This window comes from Gopherus evgoodei, chromosome 9 (assembly GCF_007399415.2).
Source record: "Gopherus evgoodei ecotype Sinaloan lineage chromosome 9, rGopEvg1_v1.p, whole genome shotgun sequence".
Lineage (NCBI taxonomy): Eukaryota > Metazoa > Chordata > Testudines > Testudinidae > Gopherus > Gopherus evgoodei.
In genome coordinates this window covers 90,151,964-90,171,530 of record NC_044330.1, presented here as the reverse complement: position 1 = coordinate 90,171,530, position 19,567 = coordinate 90,151,964, and the positions used below count along the sequence as shown (strand labels likewise).

At 41.9% G+C, this 19,567-nt stretch overlaps 1 protein-coding gene across 3 annotated transcripts in view; it reads left to right on the top strand.

Annotated features, from left to right (window-relative positions):
- Positions 1–10,258, top strand: part of PAK3 (p21 (RAC1) activated kinase 3) — a 193,251-nt gene extending 182,993 nt beyond the window's left edge. For all 3 annotated transcript variants that reach the window (XM_030576247.1, XM_030576249.1, XM_030576246.1), the window contains 6 exons: positions 152–264; positions 1,272–1,389; positions 2,175–2,274; positions 2,733–2,929; positions 8,494–8,631; positions 9,313–10,258. In XM_030576247.1, the coding sequence (XP_030432107.1) occupies positions 152–264; positions 1,272–1,389; positions 2,175–2,274; positions 2,733–2,929; positions 8,494–8,631; positions 9,313–9,402 (756 nt within the window). In that variant the 3' untranslated portion in view covers positions 9,403–10,258. The remainder of the gene's footprint in view (positions 1–151; positions 265–1,271; positions 1,390–2,174; positions 2,275–2,732; positions 2,930–8,493; positions 8,632–9,312) is intronic.
- The last annotated feature ends 9,309 nt before the right edge of the window (positions 10,259–19,567 follow it).

Sequence of the window (19,567 nt, the reverse complement as noted above, 5' to 3'; positions counted from 1 at the left end):
TTGGGGTGCAAGTTACTGAGCACTAATGCCTAATAAAAGGCCAGTTTGGTATAGTTCTCAGCTCCTCTGAAACATTCAGTCTCAAACACGTTTATTTCTTTTTCATTCATTGATGTTATTCACCTTAGTATGTAACAAAATGTCATTGTAGGTGGCCATAAAGCAAATGAATCTCCAGCAGCAGCCTAAAAAGGAACTAATTATTAATGAAATCCTGGTCATGAGGGAAAATAAGAACTCTAACATTGTTAACTATTTAGACAGGTAAGTTGTGCCAGTCGTTAGCATTGTAGAGCTTGTTTGTATATGGTGTGTCAAAGATTTAGCCAGACCATTTTTTAAAAAATTTTGTGTGCAAATGACCATTTGTGCACACAAAGCTGATCACTGAACATAAGGATCCATTTACACAAGCATACAGAAAACTCTTCTTCATGTGTGCATGTGAAAGATTCCCGCAAATGATGTAGACACAAGTTTTGAAGATTTTGACCAGCACATGCCTTTACTGAAAACAGTATCAATAACTATAGAAATCTGCACATTTTATTAGTAGGACACATTCTTCCTATTTTATAAAGTGGGCACTGGCAAATAGTGATAGAATCTATGTCAACTGGTGCTTCCCACTAGGATACCATTCATGTAATTTCAGTGAAGACTAGATTCCTGTTGGGATTTTTTTCATTTTTTAAAAAATGTTCATGTTTAAAGCACTTCAGAAACTGATGCCTTTTCACTTTTAAAATTGTTTTTGTATATCCATGGATGCTTCAAAAATGCACTAAAAAATGTTCTTGCTGTATTGTCACTTCTTTGCCTCTGAAAAACGTTACAGCTACAGCTGGATTGTGTTTTCTGCAGGCAGCACATGAAGGATTTCCTTTCCCTGTCTTTATATTATTCAAGGTTTTCCAAACTATTGATCAAATTCCATCTTCAGACCCCATTGGCTGCTGTGCATCTTATACCTCTTGGCGTTAATGGTTGTATTACAAGTAATGTGAGATGGCCTAGTTTAACATTCTTGACGTTTTCTAAATTCCATTTTTACTATCTAAAGCCTGCTATATAATTAAAGTATTGCTTGTAGCGTATTACCTTTTCATTTGGACTATGCACATTCTTCTAACACTGTGAACTGTTAATTATATCTGGTTATCAATGAAAAATGCCAAATAGGCAAAGTCATCTGTGAGTTTCTTTTTGTTAAAACAGCTCTGTAAATAGTTGTGCTTACTGATGGTGGTGTCTTCATGTGCTTGTTTCAGCTACCTGGTAGGTGATGAACTTTGGGTAGTTATGGAGTACTTGGCAGGAGGCTCTTTAACGGACGTTGTTACAGAGACCTGTATGGATGAAGGACAGATAGCAGCTGTCTGTAGGGAGGTAAGAGGTGCCATGCGTGGATGTGCTTGCTGGGATAGTGTGTAATGGTGTGGTGAGAATGTAAAGGATAAACAAAGATGCATTTTGAGATAAGTTGTCTTTTTAATATTGGAGAAGGAAGAGCATCTTAAAGGAAATCAGATCTATGATCTGCTGAAAAATGTCATCCTTGTAATAAAGTTCAGTTCTGATGGCACTTGTTAGTGATTTGGTAGTGTTTAGCTTTGCTTCTTTGAATGTTTACCTGCGGTAATTCAGCAGTGCACCTTATTCCTTGGCCTTTAAAGGGAAATAGTCTTGCCACGGAATGTAAAAAACTGCCAGTAAAAACAAATGCTTATTTGTTCAAGTATGAGAAATTACATGACTAAAAAATATTTTAAAATCTGCTGTAGGTTGTAATCCCAAAGTCTTTACCATGCAACATTTTGCCAATAGTGATCCAGTTCATACTGAAAGAACTTTTTTTCTTTTCTGGCAAGTAAGAGTTTGTCATATGGGAAAGAGATGGCAAAATTCACTGTAGCAGCAATCATTCCGTCTGTGCTTCCAGGCTATAGTCTGTAACAATAATTGACATTTCTACTTCAAAATCTAATGTGCCTTCATTTAGAAAGTTATTATTCTAATAGTGTTGAAGCAGCAAGCTACTTCACTTGACAGCACAATATTAAGCCATTACTCACAATTCATCTAGAAATTACATCTTTTAACGATATTTTTATCCTCCCATATAATGAAATCAGGCCATTAATTTTTACCTTTATGTTCCTTTTTTATATCAGTGCCTGCAAGCGCTGGATTTCTTGCATTCAAACCAAGTGATCCATAGAGACATCAAGAGTGACAACATTCTTCTCGGGATGGATGGATCTGTCAAATTGAGTAGGTGTTCTTATTCAGGTGGCATTATTCCAGTGGTGGTTGTGGAATTGCTAACTGACTGCTAGTTATTGGAAGGAAGTGATAGTACATTGGCCACTGCAGCCAAGAAATGTTTCGTTTTAGAACAATTTTAAAACCACGGGGAAATCTCAGAACCTCAGAATTTTGAGGTGACTCAAAACTATTTGACTGCGTTCGGAGCCCAGAGTTCTGATCTAAGGGCCTGAAAGACAAGGAGTTTCTCACATAAATAAGAACTGTAGAGTCTGACTTTGTTAAAAGAACTGAAACAGTCAAATTCTATAGTTGTTTGGCTATATTCTGTTATGTAAGCAAGAGCATGGCCATGTTTCCAGCTAGAAACCTTGATGCATTCTTGTGCGGAGAATGGAATATTTGTATTTGTTTGCTTCATAGCCCAAGTTGGTGTTAACAGTATTTTTTTTCTTTCTCTGCAGCTGATTTTGGGTTTTGTGCTCAGATCACACCTGAGCAGAGCAAACGGAGCACAATGGTGGGGACTCCCTACTGGATGGCACCGGAAGTAGTGACAAGGAAAGCATATGGCCCCAAAGTTGACATCTGGTCATTAGGGATCATGGCAATAGAAATGGTGGAAGGAGAACCCCCGTACCTTAATGAAAATCCTCTCAGGGTAAGGTGCAAGTGGAATCGTATAGCACTGTCATTCTATGCTGTCCCACTTTTAGATGCAAAATCCTGTCCAAACCACACAAGCTCGATATTGTTTCAACAGTATCATTGCAGCATACCAGTATGCACTGTTGCTATAGGCACATAAATGAGGGCACGTCAGAAGATAAGTGACATGGAGTTATTCTCAGTATGTGTCATTTTTGCCTTCAGGGCTGTTAAAAAAATTCTCAGTATGTTGCTTGTTTTCTGAAAGCTCCTTCTGCTATAGCTCTGATGACAAGAACCTTTCTGAGTCCAAGTTTCTCCAGCTGCTGGAGTGTTGTGAAAAGAATTTCAAACAGAACGGGGGCAGGGGGTGAATTTTCCCAAAAACAGATCAGTGTGGATTTGTTAAATAAATGAAATGCCTTATCTTATAATGAAATCTGTAATTACTTATTAGTAAGTGCAGTTTTAAAGTTATGTTTTAACACAAATATTGGTAGTAAAAAAGTTGGGGCATTTATACTATGGAACAGTTTACATTTTTGTCCTAAGAAATTTAGTCCTTTCCTATGTTAATCAATTTGCATATTAAATGAGTGACTATTAAGGGACAATCTTACATAATTGTATGACTGAACGAACACCCAGTTAAACACTGGTCTCCTTCCCTGGGGTGGATTCCTGGAGTGGTACAGCAGCCCACGTTTACCAGAGGAAGAACAGCTTGTATCTCCTATCCCTGTGTGGCAGGAGGAGGAATTCAGACCATGGATTAACATTTCCTAAATAATTCTAGATTTACGTAGAGAGAATATCAGAACAAAGCATGGCCTCTAGGTTCTCTTCTAGGGTACGTCTATGCTGCAGCAAAAAACCTGCAGCACCAAGTCTCAGGCCCTGGGTCAGTTGGCTCAAGCAATGGGTAGCGTTGCCAGTTTTGGTTCGACGTATTCTTGGAGGTTTCATCACATGACAATCTTTAATACCTGGAGACTCCAGGAAAGTCCTGGAGGGCTGGCAACCGTAGCAGTGGAGTCAAACATTGCAATGTAGACACCTGGGCTTGGGCTGTAGCCCAGGCTCTGAGACCCTGCCCCCTTATGGGGGCTTAGAGCCCAGGCTCCAGCCCAAGTCCAAACCTCTGCACTGCATTTGTATAGCCCCATGAGTTCAGGTCCCACAAGCCAGCGTCAGCTGACCCAGGCCAGCCTTGGTCATGCTGCAGGCCTCTTATTGCAGTGTAGACATGCTCGTATGTTCTGATCTGTGATATCCAGCCTGCACACATCAGCACACAGACCGCTGCCTCTGAATGAACAGGTAGATGAACAAAAATAACGTTGGAGGCGAAACTCTGTTGGTCATCGCCATTAAGGAAAAGAACAATAAGGATGAAGTCGCCCTTAGGGCTTTAACAAACTTGACGTTGCAGAGCCTTTTGCAAAAGGTTCTCGATTATTTTGGAAAGCCACAGTTTGTGAGTATGCGGTGCTAAGTGTGGAAGGGCTGCACGGTGGGCTTTCCTTCGCTTGTACACAATAATTTGCACCTGCAGACTGCTTCTGTCCAGTGCTTTCTGCACCACCGCACAGAGGCACTGTGGGGGAAGGGACATGGCGAGTGGATTGATAATTGCTAAGTGGGAACCCCACCTCCAAAAGGCCAGGGCAGTGGACGCTATTACTGCAGCCCTAGTGCTAAAGCAGTGGCTTCTGAACAGAACCAGATGTGCTCTGCTCCTTTGTGGGGAGAATGATTCCATACCCCATCATCTTCCTCAGGGAACCCTTGCAGAAACCTTCATGCCCAGGATTTGGCCCAAAATCTGGCAAGGAAAAGTAGCATTACTGAAGTCTCCAGCTGGCCCTCTGAAATGCAGCTGATTTTCACCTGCTGCAGTCTCCCTACTGTATGATATCAGCGAGCGGATTAGGATTCCTCTAGAAGCTGCAAATCAATTATTGCAAAGCTAATTAGGCTTCTCGTCTGTGACTGCATTCAAATTCAGTTATACCTCTTCCCACCCAGGTTAAGTCAAAGAGGTGGTCTCTCTCCCTGCTGAAGTTACGATTTCTTGGCAAACTCTAATTCCCGGAAGTAAACTCTTCAGGGCATCCTCAGTGACAGGTCCATGCCTCTGAAACCAACTCCCATGGGTGGTTTAGGAAGCTTCTAGGCATAGACCTGTTTGGCCAATTTGCTGGCAGATTTATAGGTCATTGTAATGGTTGTGTTTAAGGGTTTGTCTGTGTTCAGGGAGTTCTGCAAAGCTTTAAACTGAAGGGTTGGTACTTTATTTTGTGAATAATTGTTTTAATAATGCAAGGTACCCAGGTGCTTTAGTTGCTGGCACCAATATAAATGTATAAATACATAATAAAGGCATTTAAAGGTCATTAATCATGGACAGAGTTAATAGCCATCCTGATGCAAAAGCCTGTGTCATTTCCCAGGCGCAGGGGAAACGCATTCCACTTTGAACTACAAGTGTTCAGAGACAGTCTATGACACATGTGCCCTTTTCTGGCCTCTGGAGATCCTAATTTGCTTGCAGTTTCATGAATACAGCCTGCAATAGTGTTACTCTCTTTTCACAGCGATTTTCACTGTGCCAAACGTGTACTCAGGCCCTGAGATACAAGCCTGAGTGCAAAAAACCCCAATATACTTTTAAATCCATGTTGGATCTCCCAAACTTCACTTAAAAAACCCCACTTTTCTTCTTTTTTATCTGTGAGTCACCTGTTGCACTAATTGCATTAGTTTTCATCAAAAATTGCAAAATATTTCTAGAGTGCTTTGGACACTACAGTTCCCAGCCTGAGAGTCCTCATAAGTTGATCCTAATACACGTGGGCATGATATGTGACCCATATAAGGCTTGTACCTAATTTTCCCAAATCGCACCTTTAACTATCTGCAGAATCCTTCCTGTTTTTTTCTCTATGCCAAATACTTACTGCCCCTTTGCAGTTCAGTTACTACCAATGTGAAATCTGCTCACTTCCTACATACTGGACATTCTTTTCCTGCCCTACTTTGCAAGACATAAATGATACAATTCCCTCCTTTCCCACTTCCCCTGAAATATTAAAAAAGTGGAATGCCTGGCTAAAGATAACTATTCCTCATGACTCATGTATTGTGATGAAATCAGCACAGTGAGTCAGCTTCTAAAAGGGCTACTGCATTTAACCTGCAGCTCCTGTTTGACTTGGAATTCAAAAGAGGGCAGATGCAACTCGTATATCGATACTAAGTCTACAGCAAACAGAAGGGGGTCAGTAAGTTTTAAAATCCATTGGAAACAAAAAGTCATCTGACCTCTTGAATATCTCCAGTCTGGATGGAGTCATTTAGGTGATAAAAGCTGAAAATGATCAATTCAGCTATGAACTCGGCAGTCCTCAGACACAGTGGCACAAATTTGAACAATACCAGTGTTAATCCATAGATAGCCGCGAAGTCGAATTTACTGTGGATGGATAGTGGTGTAAATGAAACCTGAATCTGTCCTGACATTCTAGGTACCCTCTAAGATCAAAGCAAATATCTGCTTGTGTGCTCTAAAAGGGTAACTTTTAGGCCTAAGAAGCCTCGCTCTATGTTTAAGATGGTTAAAAAAAGGGGATTTGGTGACTCTCTGTTTGAATGCTAATAGGACAGAAGTGGTACTATTTTAACAGAAACATTGGGGGGGGGGGATTTCCAGGCCTCCTCCTATTCTGAAAGTCCAAGTGCGAAGAGATGGTAGGGTTCCGTAGGTCCCTTTTGTAACCTACTAAAGGATTCAAAGTGTCAATGTCATAAGAACATCCTGTAGTGACATAATAGGCTTGTGCTATAGGTTTTCAACTTTCTAGGCCTCGATCACAAGTGAAATGTGTCTAATGATCTTCACTCAGGCCTCATTGGGTATGTTCCCTTCGCAGAATATCCAGAACAAACATATTGCGTTTTGCAGAGCAGAATGAAAGTATAAGACATTGGTAGAGGTCCATAGATGTGTCCTCAACTCATGACAAACCTATGCTGCTCCCTATCCAGAAGCATTAAGGACCGTATTTTCAAATATGAAGGGACACAAATGCATGTATAATTGTGTGCCATGCTTCTATTTGCTGATGATGTGATTGTGTGCACAAACTGAGTATTTTTGTGCACTCAAATGGCCCCGTGGCTGCTTAGTTAGGACTCCACGGAACTTGCTGTGGAATTCAACCCTTGCCACTGAATTCTTAGCTTGCTTCAGAATCTTAGCTTTCACCTTTATTTTTATTTTGTTCCAATTATGTTTCTATGCCTTTGGGTTTAGAAGGTGACCTTGAAAATGTGCAACAAGCATAACGGATATAGTTCTAGCTTTCTGAGTTTTCAGACTCCCTGAAACAATCACTTTTGAAGTATGAACTATCTCGTTCTTCTCAATGGGTTGCATACTCTGAAACAAAGACGACAGTTGAAATGTCTGCATTAACTAGTTAATTTCTTAGCCCTGGTCTACGCTATAGAGTAGCCGATGTAACTCGCTCACTACACCGACTGAATAACTCCACCTCCGTGAGAGGTGTAGAGCCAATGTCAATGTAGTTAGGTTGATGCAGTGGCAGTGCAGACACTGCGTTGATTACATCAACTGTTGCTGGCTTTCAGGAACCATCCCACAATGCCCCACACTGACAATTCAGTCAGTGCAAGCACTGCTGGTGAGGACACACACCGCTGACACAAGGAGCAAAGTGTAGACATGCACAAGTGATATCATTACTATGACGGCTATATGCTGACATGAGTTAGGTCAATTTAATTTTGTATTGTAGACATGCCCCTATACTTTTGCAAAAACATCCAGGTAATGTGCTTAGCCAGCAGTCCCAAACTTCCCTCCCCTTCCCCCTGGTGATCAGAGCCCCATTATCACTTGCCCAGCTGGCAAAACCTTCAGTTTACTCTCTAGCAATTTGTACCATGCAGCTGTCCATCTACTTTGTGTACCTGGTAAGTGGGCATGCAAAATGGGCATGCAATTGTAGGCATATTTTGAAAATCAAGTCCTAAATTTCCCTGTTTTCCTCTCTGAATTGATAACTGGTGCACTGCACTTGAGTTATGATACAAAATCACAGTGATAACCAGTTGTCCAGAATGAATGGAAGTATCTACTGCGTCACTCAGTCATATGGGAGCGATGTTTAAGGGAACAGTGAGCACTGCAGAGATGCACTTGAATTATTCCTTGTTTCTTTGAAATATGTGTTTAGACCTGCTCTACACTTTAAATGTTTTGCCAGGGTAGCTATACCAGCAACCTCCACTCCTCCCCCATTGCAGGCACAACTTATGCCAGCAAAAAATTGCTTTTGTTGGGCTAGAAAATGCAGTTAGCTACATGGACAAAAGCCATTTATGCGTCTATACCAGGGCTTTTGCCAGCTTAGAAGTGTCACTCAAAAATCACACCTGTAACTGACATTGCTTTGCCAGCGAAAGTTGCAAGTGTAGACCTGGCCTTGAACAGGAATACATATTAGACGTTGAGATTAATAGGTTAAACCCTCTGGTTTAATGTTTCTCTAGGCTTTGTATCTGATAGCTACTAACGGAACCCCAGAACTTCAAAATCCTGAGAGACTCTCTGCTGTGTTCCGAGACTTTCTGAACCGCTGTCTGGAAATGGACGTAGACAGACGAGGGTCTGCCAAGGAGCTTTTGCAGGTAAAATGGGCACAGGTATGGGAGGTGATTGCAAATGAAAAGTCTGTGTCAGTGGTGGCATTTGTGTCCTCCAAATATGTAGCCCCACTAGCTATACAAGGAGTTGGTGTAGTCGGATCTTCATAGTGCATTACACTTCAAGCTTGGCACTTTTCACACCAGCAATAGCTGGTATCATTTTCCTTTTCAGAACAGGTAACGGCATTCAAATGGGGCAGGGGAAAGGGTGTGTGAGATGGGGCTGATGCTCCTCCACTTACCTGGGTTCAGTTAAGGAGGAAATCCTTTGAAGTTAACCAAATCTGAAACATGGGTGTAAATGAGATGAGAGTCTGGCCCCAGAGATGAGAGGCCAGTGTGCACTCTGTCACCTAGCACCCTGTAGTCAGAATTTTGCCTTCATGCAAAAGGCAACTGATGTGAACTTGCGCCTCAGAGATTCTGAATACAGGATCTGGGCCTGCAATAAAATTGGGCCAAATTCATCCCTGGAGTCGCTAGAATTGCACCAGAGATGAATTGGTGCTTCGCGTTTTGAAAAGTTCCATAGTATTGTGTCTTTTTAAAATTAGAGCCTAAGTATGGTGCAAGCACCACAAAAAAGCTGCTTGAAAGTTAGGGTACATAGGCTTTGAATGGAAAATAATGAATAATTTTTCTTTCTGTTTCTGTTTTTAATAGCATCCATTTTTGAAGTTAGCCAAGCCTCTCTCCAGCCTGACTCCTCTCATCATTGCAGCAAAGGAAGCAATTAAGAACAGCAGCCGCTAGCATTGTGGACTGGCTTTACCCCAGGCCAGATCCCTCCAGAGCAGGACTGAATAAAACTCTGTAAAACCTCAATTCTTGTGCTGCAGGACAGGCAGACATAAGGACAAACAAACAGTCACAGTCATGATGGAGGCCAGCTATTTTCCAGCTCCTCGAGGACTAGAAACCTATCATGTGTCTTCTTCCTGCTCTCTGATTTCTTAATTTATTTCTCAGATGAAACAGGGCCCAAAACCAAGCTGCCAGGCCAGAAATCGCCTTGTTGTCTCAGCCATCTCCATGATCAAACAAACTCAGTAGCGAGACTCCCAGTGACCACCCTATGCATTTCACTGTTAAACGATTGGTTGGTTCTTAAAGATTCACAATCACTTTTCTGAGTGTTTTGGTTTGGTTTGGAATGGAAGAAAGGTCCTCCTGCATTGAGAAACCTCCTCCAGGCTGAGTTGTCTTTTGAATACAATCCATTCGCTAGTATTTGCCCATTCATGGTACTGTTAGATGGTAAGGATGAAAGTGAAAGTGCTTTTCCAACTAAAAATAAATCACCCGCCGAGCAGGAAGAGCATCCTGATGAGATATATGCTTTTGACCGTGAACATACAGAGTTTGGGTCCTTGGCAGCATGATTTGTGCAATTAACAATGGTACTTTTGCCTTTGTGAAGTTCTTGTAAACTGAAAAGCAGAAAGGTCAGCAAGTTTGCTCAGAAAGGGCTCGTGTGCTACAAAGCTGTAATACAAATGGCGGCCCAGTCTTGCTAGGTGCTGAATCTCTCCTGCAAAGTGCTCAGCACACAACTTCCCCATAAAGAACAGGAGTACTCGTGGCACCTTAGAGACTAACACATTTATTTCAGCATGAGCTTTCGTGAGCTACAGCTCACGCTGAAATAAATGTGTTAGTCTCTAAGGTGCCACAAGTACTCCTATTCTTTTTGCAGATACAGACTAACATAGCTGCTACTCTAAAACTTCCCCATCAGTGAGATAGAAAGGCAGTTGAGGACACTCTTCCCCTTTGCAGGCGGGAGGCACTCAGCACCCTGCGAGATTATACCAGCTGTTCATAGCATGAGACCCTAACCAACAGTAGGCTGAAATCTGCTATCAGCTGCCTCCATGCCACTGCAGCCCTATTTAAATCTGGGTTTCAAATGTAATAGAGGGGCAGAATTCAGCCTAATGATTATTTGAACCGAGTTTGCCCATCCTCATGGCTGGCTTATGACTGCTGAAAAAGGACAGGTAGTATCTGTGAAATTCCCAATCAATTAGGCAGCCCAGTGCTCTGAACTGTTACTCCGGTGAGTGCCCCTTAGTCATGTGAATAATCCTGTTGAGCTCTGCTGCCAATGCAACAAAAGAGAGTGGAGGAAATGTATTTAAACAAGTGGTTTTGTAGTGCCGGGTGAAGGGAGGGAAAGGTAAATGCAGACTAGAGTACATCAATACTCTTAGCTCATAAACTGGGTCAGCCTTTACCTCTCCCCTCAATGCATGCAGCAAACTCACCTTAATGCTAGTATGTGTATGCTGAGGAGAGAATAATGGCTGGAAATGACTGAGGATTGTACTGGCTCGTAAATTTATCTGTAAAGGAGCAGACTAGCTTAATTAACAATATTTTATTATGTGAACGGACAGACCTGGTTGGCTTTCACTCAGCAAAATAATATTTGCTGCTGGATTTTAAGGTTAATACTACATTTAAAAATCAAAGCCCTTCGAAACAAGAGTAGGATGTGGCTATTGGTAGCGGGGAGCCCACCTCTGTAAAAATAGTAATAAATCTTCAAATGTAGATCAACGTGACTTCGCATTTAGTTTCTGATACTGCAAGGAGCTGAGCGTTCCTGAGAGGTACTAAGCATCCTCAACTCATGTTGTAGTTCGTAAGAGTTAAGTGTGCTCAGCCCTTTCCTGGATTAGGCCTTGAGCCTTCGTTTGGCTTGGGATTTTTTAGTGAGATCTTTGGGTTGTGACTTTCATTACTATTGCCAACTGGCTGACCCTCATTATTTGTCCACCTCAGTTTCTTTGGGGCTTGACTGAGGCAGTGTTTATTAGTTTACCATACTCAGCTGCTAGTTAACTTTCCCCCGTCTCCTGGGATGCGGAACAAATTTTTGTTTTATGCCCAAATAAGTAAAGATTCTTCTTCTGTAGTGGGATCATTTTTGTCTTTGTCAACTCATGTTAGACATCTAGAAGATGGGAGTTTAGGGTTCTTTGAATATCCAGTGATTCAAGCTCATGAAGGCCCAACCTTATTTTGTAAAGAATCAATCGTAAAGAAATACATTTAAATTCCACACAGAAGTAAACAAGTGACAGTTTCTATTTCCAGGGTAGCTTTTTCTTGTCTTTGTATCCACAAAGGTGCATACATCCGTCCCTTGAAAGGAAAGCACTTTCTGTGGAGTATTTCTGCTGGATATCCAGGACAAATCTTTTTTTGGGGAGGTTATGCTATTCCATTGGCTGGGTTTTTTCCACAGTTGTTTTCTTCAGCTATAAATATTTTGCCTTTTTATCCCACCCCCACCCTTCAAAGAAAAAAATTAAAAAAGTATAATCAAAGATATACACTTTAGAATGGTGTATGCTCCAGTGTGTGAAATATTGTTGACACTAGCTTTTTAATGCAGCTGCTTTAATAAGAGGCCTTAATTTTTATTTTATTTGTAAAAATATTTATTTTATTTTGCAGCAGAAAATTCAGAGTTTTTACTTTTTAAAAAAATTCCTAGCATGCCGACAAGATTCAATAGAAATCCAGTTCCTGCCAGTGAGTGCATCCTGCACACAAGCTTTAATTGCCCAGCTGAGTACTCTGTAAAAGGGACCAATTACTTGATGTCCCTTTATATAAGGGAGTAGTAGCATTCTTAGAGCTCTTCGCTTGGGAGATTCTGTGGCACTAAATGCTTCAAGCCAGTGGATGCAGAAAAATAGCAGCTGCTTTTATATCCTCCTGGATTTGGAGGCAGACTTGGAAGTGGAAAACAATCCTGAAAGAGACAGGCTTTGTGTGTGAATTACAGAATTGAAAAATAGCACATCAGGATTAGGCATTGCCTTTGCAGACTGAAAAAGATACAAGCAATCAGATTAGTCCCTGGTACCATCTTGTTTTTTGAGAGCCATCCCTGGTTTAGGCAATTATATGTGTATATTTTAAGGCGTATTAGAGATAAGCTGTTCCTCCTCTCAAAAGCATATATAAAGATAAACATACTGTACGTGTTTCAGACACTTTCATTCCAGGTATTAATAGACTAGTTAATTGCCTTTTCCTATTTTATTTTTAAATTCATAATGCAGTAAAGAACTTCCAGATCTCAAATGTTGTTCCAATCCCCTGTACTGATGAGGTATGAAAATGGCCATTAGCACGCCAAGGTTCCGAAAGGTCCTAAGACAGGAGCAAGAAACCTGTAAAATCAGGGAAGTTTGAGAAGCACAGGACAGATTATTTATTTAAGAAAAAGGAAAAGTTAAAAAAAAAAAAAAAGCCTTACATGTAACAAGGCTTCTGCCTGCATTCACGGGAGCCAGAGGAATTGCTGGATCTTATAGTGCTCTCAGGTTTTGGTCACAGTATTGGGCAACGGTTGCGTTATCACCTGTTGTGTCTTTCTCCTTTTGTAAATACGTATGTGTCTGTTTTCCATCACTGGCTACTGGTTGGCCAAATCTCATTGTACACAGATGAGTTCAGTTATTTATTTATTCTGTTGTTCAGGTTTCTTTGAGGCTAGTGAGAGCACCGCAGCATTACAGTTCCTATCAGCCCATCCCCCCAGTTTCTGCCCCAAGCACATTCCAGTCACTAAAGAAGGGAAATATTAAATCATATCTAATTGCCTATGTAGCTGTTACTTCCAAAATGGAGTAATAGTTTTGGCTACATAAGGACTATTCCTCCATAATGCACATGAAACATGTAAATAAATATATATTTCTTTGCTCAGTGGGTTTGCATACAACTTGGTTGACAAGCCAGAGAGATTCCATAAAATCTACCAGAGAAGGCAGGAGGAAATATTGCTTTGCTTGAAACACCAGGGCGTGCACAGCAAAGCTAGGTTAGCCTTTATGAGCTGTATAAAAGGCCACTAGCCTGCATCTTTCCCCAATGGAGTATCGTTCATTCACACTCGGTAACTTAAAGATGGGCGGTGGGGGGAAGTGACTAAGGCCCAGAAACAAAGCCTCCAGCTTTCAAGATAGTTATTCTCTCGGACTGGGCAAGTAGCTTCATTTTTAAACCATATTTTTTAGGACAAGGGAAAGGACCATCTTTGTTTTTCAAGAACGACCGTTCCGATATCTCGCTCAGGTTTCTACCGGAGCATCTGCATCTTGAGATCTTCAAGTATCTTTAAAACACCTCATTGCTCATGCCCGTCCTTGATCTAAAGTGATAGTTCTCTAGGTGAAACCTGCAAGACTCTTGCTTACACCTTCCCCTGTTTATGAATGGTTCAGAGATGAGCCAGCAAACTGGGGCTGTGTTACAAATGCATAAACCCCTACTTGGAAGTGAAATCTACCTGTTTTGGCTCAATGCGCAGGTGGTGTGGATCTTTGGGAAAAGCTGCAGTCTCAAAAAGGCTGTGGCAGGGTGGGGGAAAGAAGTTTATGTTCGCTTCATTGGTGCCTTCTGGTCAGACATCGGTCTGATTCTGCAAATACCGTCACTGCTTAGCTATTCTTCTGAGTAAGCACTAACTTTCAGAATCTGATGGTGACTAAGGAAATTGTGGCTAAGATAATATATATAAAGTTGCTTTAATGAAAAATGACCTTTTTTACTTTTGGCACATGGTGGCTTTGCACCTGACATTTTCCCAAAGGATTAAAAATGCCTGTATTAGCATCTGTGTGCCAGGTGCAGCTGTCTCCAAGCCAGTGGGGCCCACATTCATAGCCACTCATGCTTAGTGCTCAATTGCTGCAAGGCCTGGCCAGTGACACCTGCTTTTACCAGTTGCCTACTGAATGGTGTCAAAGCAAGTAGGGAAAGAGAGGATTGAAATCAGGAGCGGTGAGCTGTCAATCATTGCAGATGGATCTCAGAGGTGTCAATGCACACTTTCAAATATGTGTTTGAATCGCAGACTACATGTGAGGAAATACATGTATCTAGCAATTATCATTTGTGTGTCTTCCCCTTCACTCCCTTGAGGGACTTGGAACAACTAGAGGAATGGTTCCAAAGAGAGAAGCAGAAGGGGGTTAACCCCCCGCTCTTACGGCTCGTCCTAGTCACTACGTTTTATTTGGGTGCTTTTACTCCTGCACTGCTCTCTGCTCCTTCCATCCTCAGTGGCTTCTAACCAAGAATCATTATCAGAGACAAAGTGGTCACACTTCTCATTTCAGTCCTTTTTCGATTGCCTGTTTACAGCAGTGTTTTAGATTGGCATCCTCAGCCTGGAGAACAAGTCCCTCATGGGCATAACCTCCACTAGATCACTGCCTGCAATCCCAAGACATTCCTGAGCCTGAGTCTCCCAGATGTGACATGTTGGCATAATATAGTAGGAGACTTAAGGGAATAATGTTGGCTTGATTTGTTTTAAACTAAAATTCTTTTGCTGCTGAATATTCTCTGTTTCGTTTGTCCAACCTTACTGTACATTTAGGGAACAGATAGAGGATCCGGTTCTGCTCTCACTGAAATCAGTAAGAATTTTGCCATTGACTTCAATGACAGCAGCAGCTGGCCCTTAATTAGCAGGTTCTGATAAGACAGAGCCACCCAAACAGAATGTCACTTTATGTGCTGGCTGCTGGGAAGTATTCCCTGGGTAAGCAGGGATGTGCAAGAGGGTCAGACCCAGCCTGTTCTTTTGCACATGGTGCTTTACATGTAATAGGCCGAATGGTGCACTTTTGAGGCATTCTTTTACATCCATGCCTGCTAAGATTTTGACCTCTGAACTTCCAGGTTACAAACAAAATGTGTGCACAATTGCTTTGAATCTTTATGTTAGTCTTAGGCTGGGTTAATAAATCTGTCTGTAGAACAACAATAGAAAAAGGCTGGTCAACTCTTAGGTTGCAAATCTCATAGTTTGGCTGCTTGGACTTGGAGGGTGTGTGAGCTACGGACATGACTCAATTGCAAAGTACTGTACAGACCAGAAGGCCATGATGGAAATCATAACTAACCTTATGGGTAGAACTTGAGTTCAGGGCCTACACCAGGGAGCTATTCTAGAGCTTGTATATGTATATTATACTGCACTGCGTGTGCTGTACACACATATACATTCTAGTAAGACCTGGCAAAAGAATTCTGCAACCATTAACTTGAGTTTTAACTACCTGTAAACTCCCAGTCAATCAGAAGCAGTTATAGTTTACAGCTATACTAGTGTCTGCTGGGTTTTTCTTCAGGGTACCCAGACAAATGTAAACAGGAGGATCCCACATTTTCATTGTTTATCAAAAATGTATCTCATTTTGCTGTACATTCCTTTTTTTAGGATGTGTTTATCTGTAAAAAAAAAAAAAGTGTGTAGTGAAATTCTTCTGTAACTTTGGATTAAGAGATACTTACGATCTTTTTAAAGAGAGGACTAAGTTATTTACTTTGTAAATATGCTGATGGCATGGATCCATCGTACTGACCTCAGCATCCATTTTTTTAAAAGAGTTTTTTCTTTCCAACATTAAGTTATTTTAAATTGTGGTTGAAGCAATAGAAAATTGAAATATGGATTGTGCATGACTGTGTCTTGAGTGTAAAAATATTGCAGTTTGAAACCTGGACCTAAAGTATTGCAAATAAAAGTTATAAATACCACTGACCTGTGTTTTCTCAGCTCTCTCCATAGGATTTCCCTGTGTTATACAGCAAAATAATATCAGGGCTGGATTAAGACAATCTTGGGCCCTAAGCACCCTGTGACATGGGTCCCTCTGTAGTTCTCCCCCCACTTGGAATATGGGTGGGAAGTGTAGTGGCAGCAGGGTATGGGCTGGCCTGCTGCAGTCTTTTCTTCCTACCACACATGCAGTCCTTTGCTGGGTTTGCATTGGCACTAGCTCCCAGAACTATGGGTTTTGGAGATAACACCTCTTTCAGATGCATAGGATAGTTCACCCTCCTCCAGGCTGTCTGCAAATTCAGGCAGACTTCACTCCTTCACACTGTTCATGTTTTAAGCCTTTCTGAGACCTACTGTCACTTATTCATATAGTTATATTCAGACAAAACATTCATTCACACTAACTCATCAGCTGTTAGTCCTCAATGAGTCCTCCTACCTGTCTTCCTCCATCTGCAGGCTGGAGCTTTTGTATCTCTTGGCTTTACAAAGCTCTAAACAGCCATGTATTTCACTGCTCTGCCACTTGGAAACTTCACTTAGTGCTGTGATTTTTCAGTTTATGTTTTGCCCATTATCATTTTTATAAACCATAAAATGCCATAAATGAATATGTATTACACAGCTGGAGATAAGCCGCATTCCCTGCCTCTACAAACAAGTCACAAGGAGGAGGAACTTTCTCTTTTATTCTAACACACACACACCCCTCTTCCCCATGTTAAAAGAACATTATTATGGTTGCAGAGGTAAGCACTCAAAGTCAAGAAATGCCAGAATTAAGATGGTCTGTGCAGCCTTAATTTGGCCACTTGTGCACATGCATTATGAGACCATCACTAATTACATTATCACACACGGTTATCACAAGATTTCTGCCTCATTCAGGGCACAGAATGGCCAGCCAGTGGGTCTCACAGATATTTGCTGACAGCAGAGGAATTGTGAGTTTCAGGAATCTTGTATTCCATTCCAGAGTTGAGGGGAATTTGCTCTAGTGGCCACAGCTCATTCTGCCCATTCCCCTGCAAGCATGATCCTGTCTGCCCTATCTCCTTCAAAATCGTCTCTATCCCAGTCTCGTCTCCATTGCTGGCTCCTCCTTCCAATGCCATTTTTCTCACTTAGTCAGTCCCATTCTCCATGCCTCAGGCTTCTCATCCTAAGCCAAGTCTTCACCTCCAGATGCTGGCTCAGCCCCATTCTCCTCATCCCTCCATTTCTAGTCCCAGGCTCCTAGCCTAGGCAGTTCCAGTATTCCCTTCCCCCACCTCTGTCACTCTTTCCCAACCCAGCTCCTAAATTCCATTTCCATCTTGCTTCCCACCAGTCCCAGTCTCTTCTCATTCCCTTCTCCAGGCTTTTTGTCCCAATCCACTTTCCCCAGCAGATCTGTCTCCTGTCCTCACTACAATTGCTTAGACAGCTTCCTATTCCATGCTGTCCAGGCCCAGCAGGGATGGCACTGAGAGTAAAGGAGAGCCAGTCTTCCTGCTCACAGTTCAGGTAGACATAGCATGGCCCACAGCGGGCCAGCCCTACAGTTGCAGAGATAGTTGCTCCAGGCTGGAACATGCCAAGTGTGGCTGGAATCCTCAAGGAAGTTAGCGGTGAAAACCTAAGTCGTCTCCACTGAGTGTGCACAAACTGGTCATGTTATAAACCTGTGAACAATTACAAAGTTGGATGGATTTTCATGGAGATGGCATCTCTGACAGAAACACTCTCCCCCCCCCCCAACAAATTTCAAGTTCCTGCTCCAAAGTGGAGCTAGGGGTAGGGGTAGGGGTAGGGGTAGGGGTGGAGGTGGGCACTAGAGAGTCTCAAAGAAAAGATAGACAAAAATCACATATTTTTCACTAGCCTCATCAGAAACGCATGAATTGTTCTGACTGAAATTTTGCTGCGGCAGCTATGTGATATGTAAAAATTTAAATCCAAACTGTTAATGTTTGGCAAATTTACAAACAACTGAAAACAATGGCGTCTAATGGGAAATGTTGGGCAACCTTAACACTAGCAGCCCTGCCCTTCTGCTAAGATGCCAAAAAGCACTGGAACTGTTTTACAGCATGCGATGTAGTGGTCCCAGGATATTAGCGACAAGGTGGGTGAAGGAAAAGCTTTTACTGGACCCGCTTCTGTGGGTGAGAGTGCTTTAGGTCTGACCTGAAGAGCTCTGTGTAGCTTGAAAGCTTGTCTCTCTCACCAACACAAGTTGGGCCAATAAAAGCTATTACTTCACTCACCGTGTCTCTCTCTGACAGCATGACAGTCATAGTAAAGTGAATATCTGCCAAGTGAGGCGCTCAGACTCCAGGCACTCACATCTGTCTTGACCTTGCCTTATTTGCAGTCTATGCTTGACATAATGTCATATAGAGCCTAGGTTCACACTTCAGAGAACCACCATCAGCTATCATGGTGCTGAATGGACAGAAACAGGTTTACAGCCCTAGCTATGATAGGGTTTTTTATCTTATGAGCAATGGCACAAGGCAGGCAGTACACTGAAATTCAGGAGACCTGTGTCAGTTCCTGACTCTGCCTCAGTCTTTCAGGGTGACCCTGACCAAGTCACTTACTTAGGGCCAGATTTACAAAGCTACTGAAGTGCCTAAAGAGACACTGTGAAGTTACAGCCTATACGATTTTACAAAAATATGCTAATGAGTGAATATAATGTAACTGAAATATGCTTCATGCAAAAGGTATCTTGTAAGGTATCATTACAAAGCTTATAATCTACTGAGTGTATAAATGTAACACTCTTGTATCTGAAACTAAAATATGAAATATAACTCTGAGGGCCTATTGTAATTATGCAAAGTGTGGGCCATTAATGGTGGTTTGGAATCTTGATGACTCCCATTAACCAGGGCAATTGACTGGATGGCTCTATTTGCAAGCAGGTCTTCCTGTGAGTCAGGGCGGGAGGAATGAAGGCTTCAAGTCTTGCAGTGACATGTGATCATGACACCTGAACTGGAATCCATCTTTAACTTGGTGGCTTTCCATTAAGAGAGAGCGGGAGGGAACCCAGATAGGGACAAAAGGATTCCCACCTTATGCAAAAGATATATAAAGGGGTGGAAGAGAACAAAGAGAGGAGAGGAGCCATCACGAAGAATCCCCTAGCTACCACCTGAGCTGAACAAGAGTTGTACCAGGGGAAAGAATTGTGCCCAGGCCTGGAAGGTGTCCAGTCTGAGGGAAAAACTTACTGAAGCACCTCTGAGAGTGAGATTATCTGTATTTAGTTTGATTACACATAGATTTGTGCATTTTATTTTATTTTGCTTGGTGACTTACTTTGTTCTG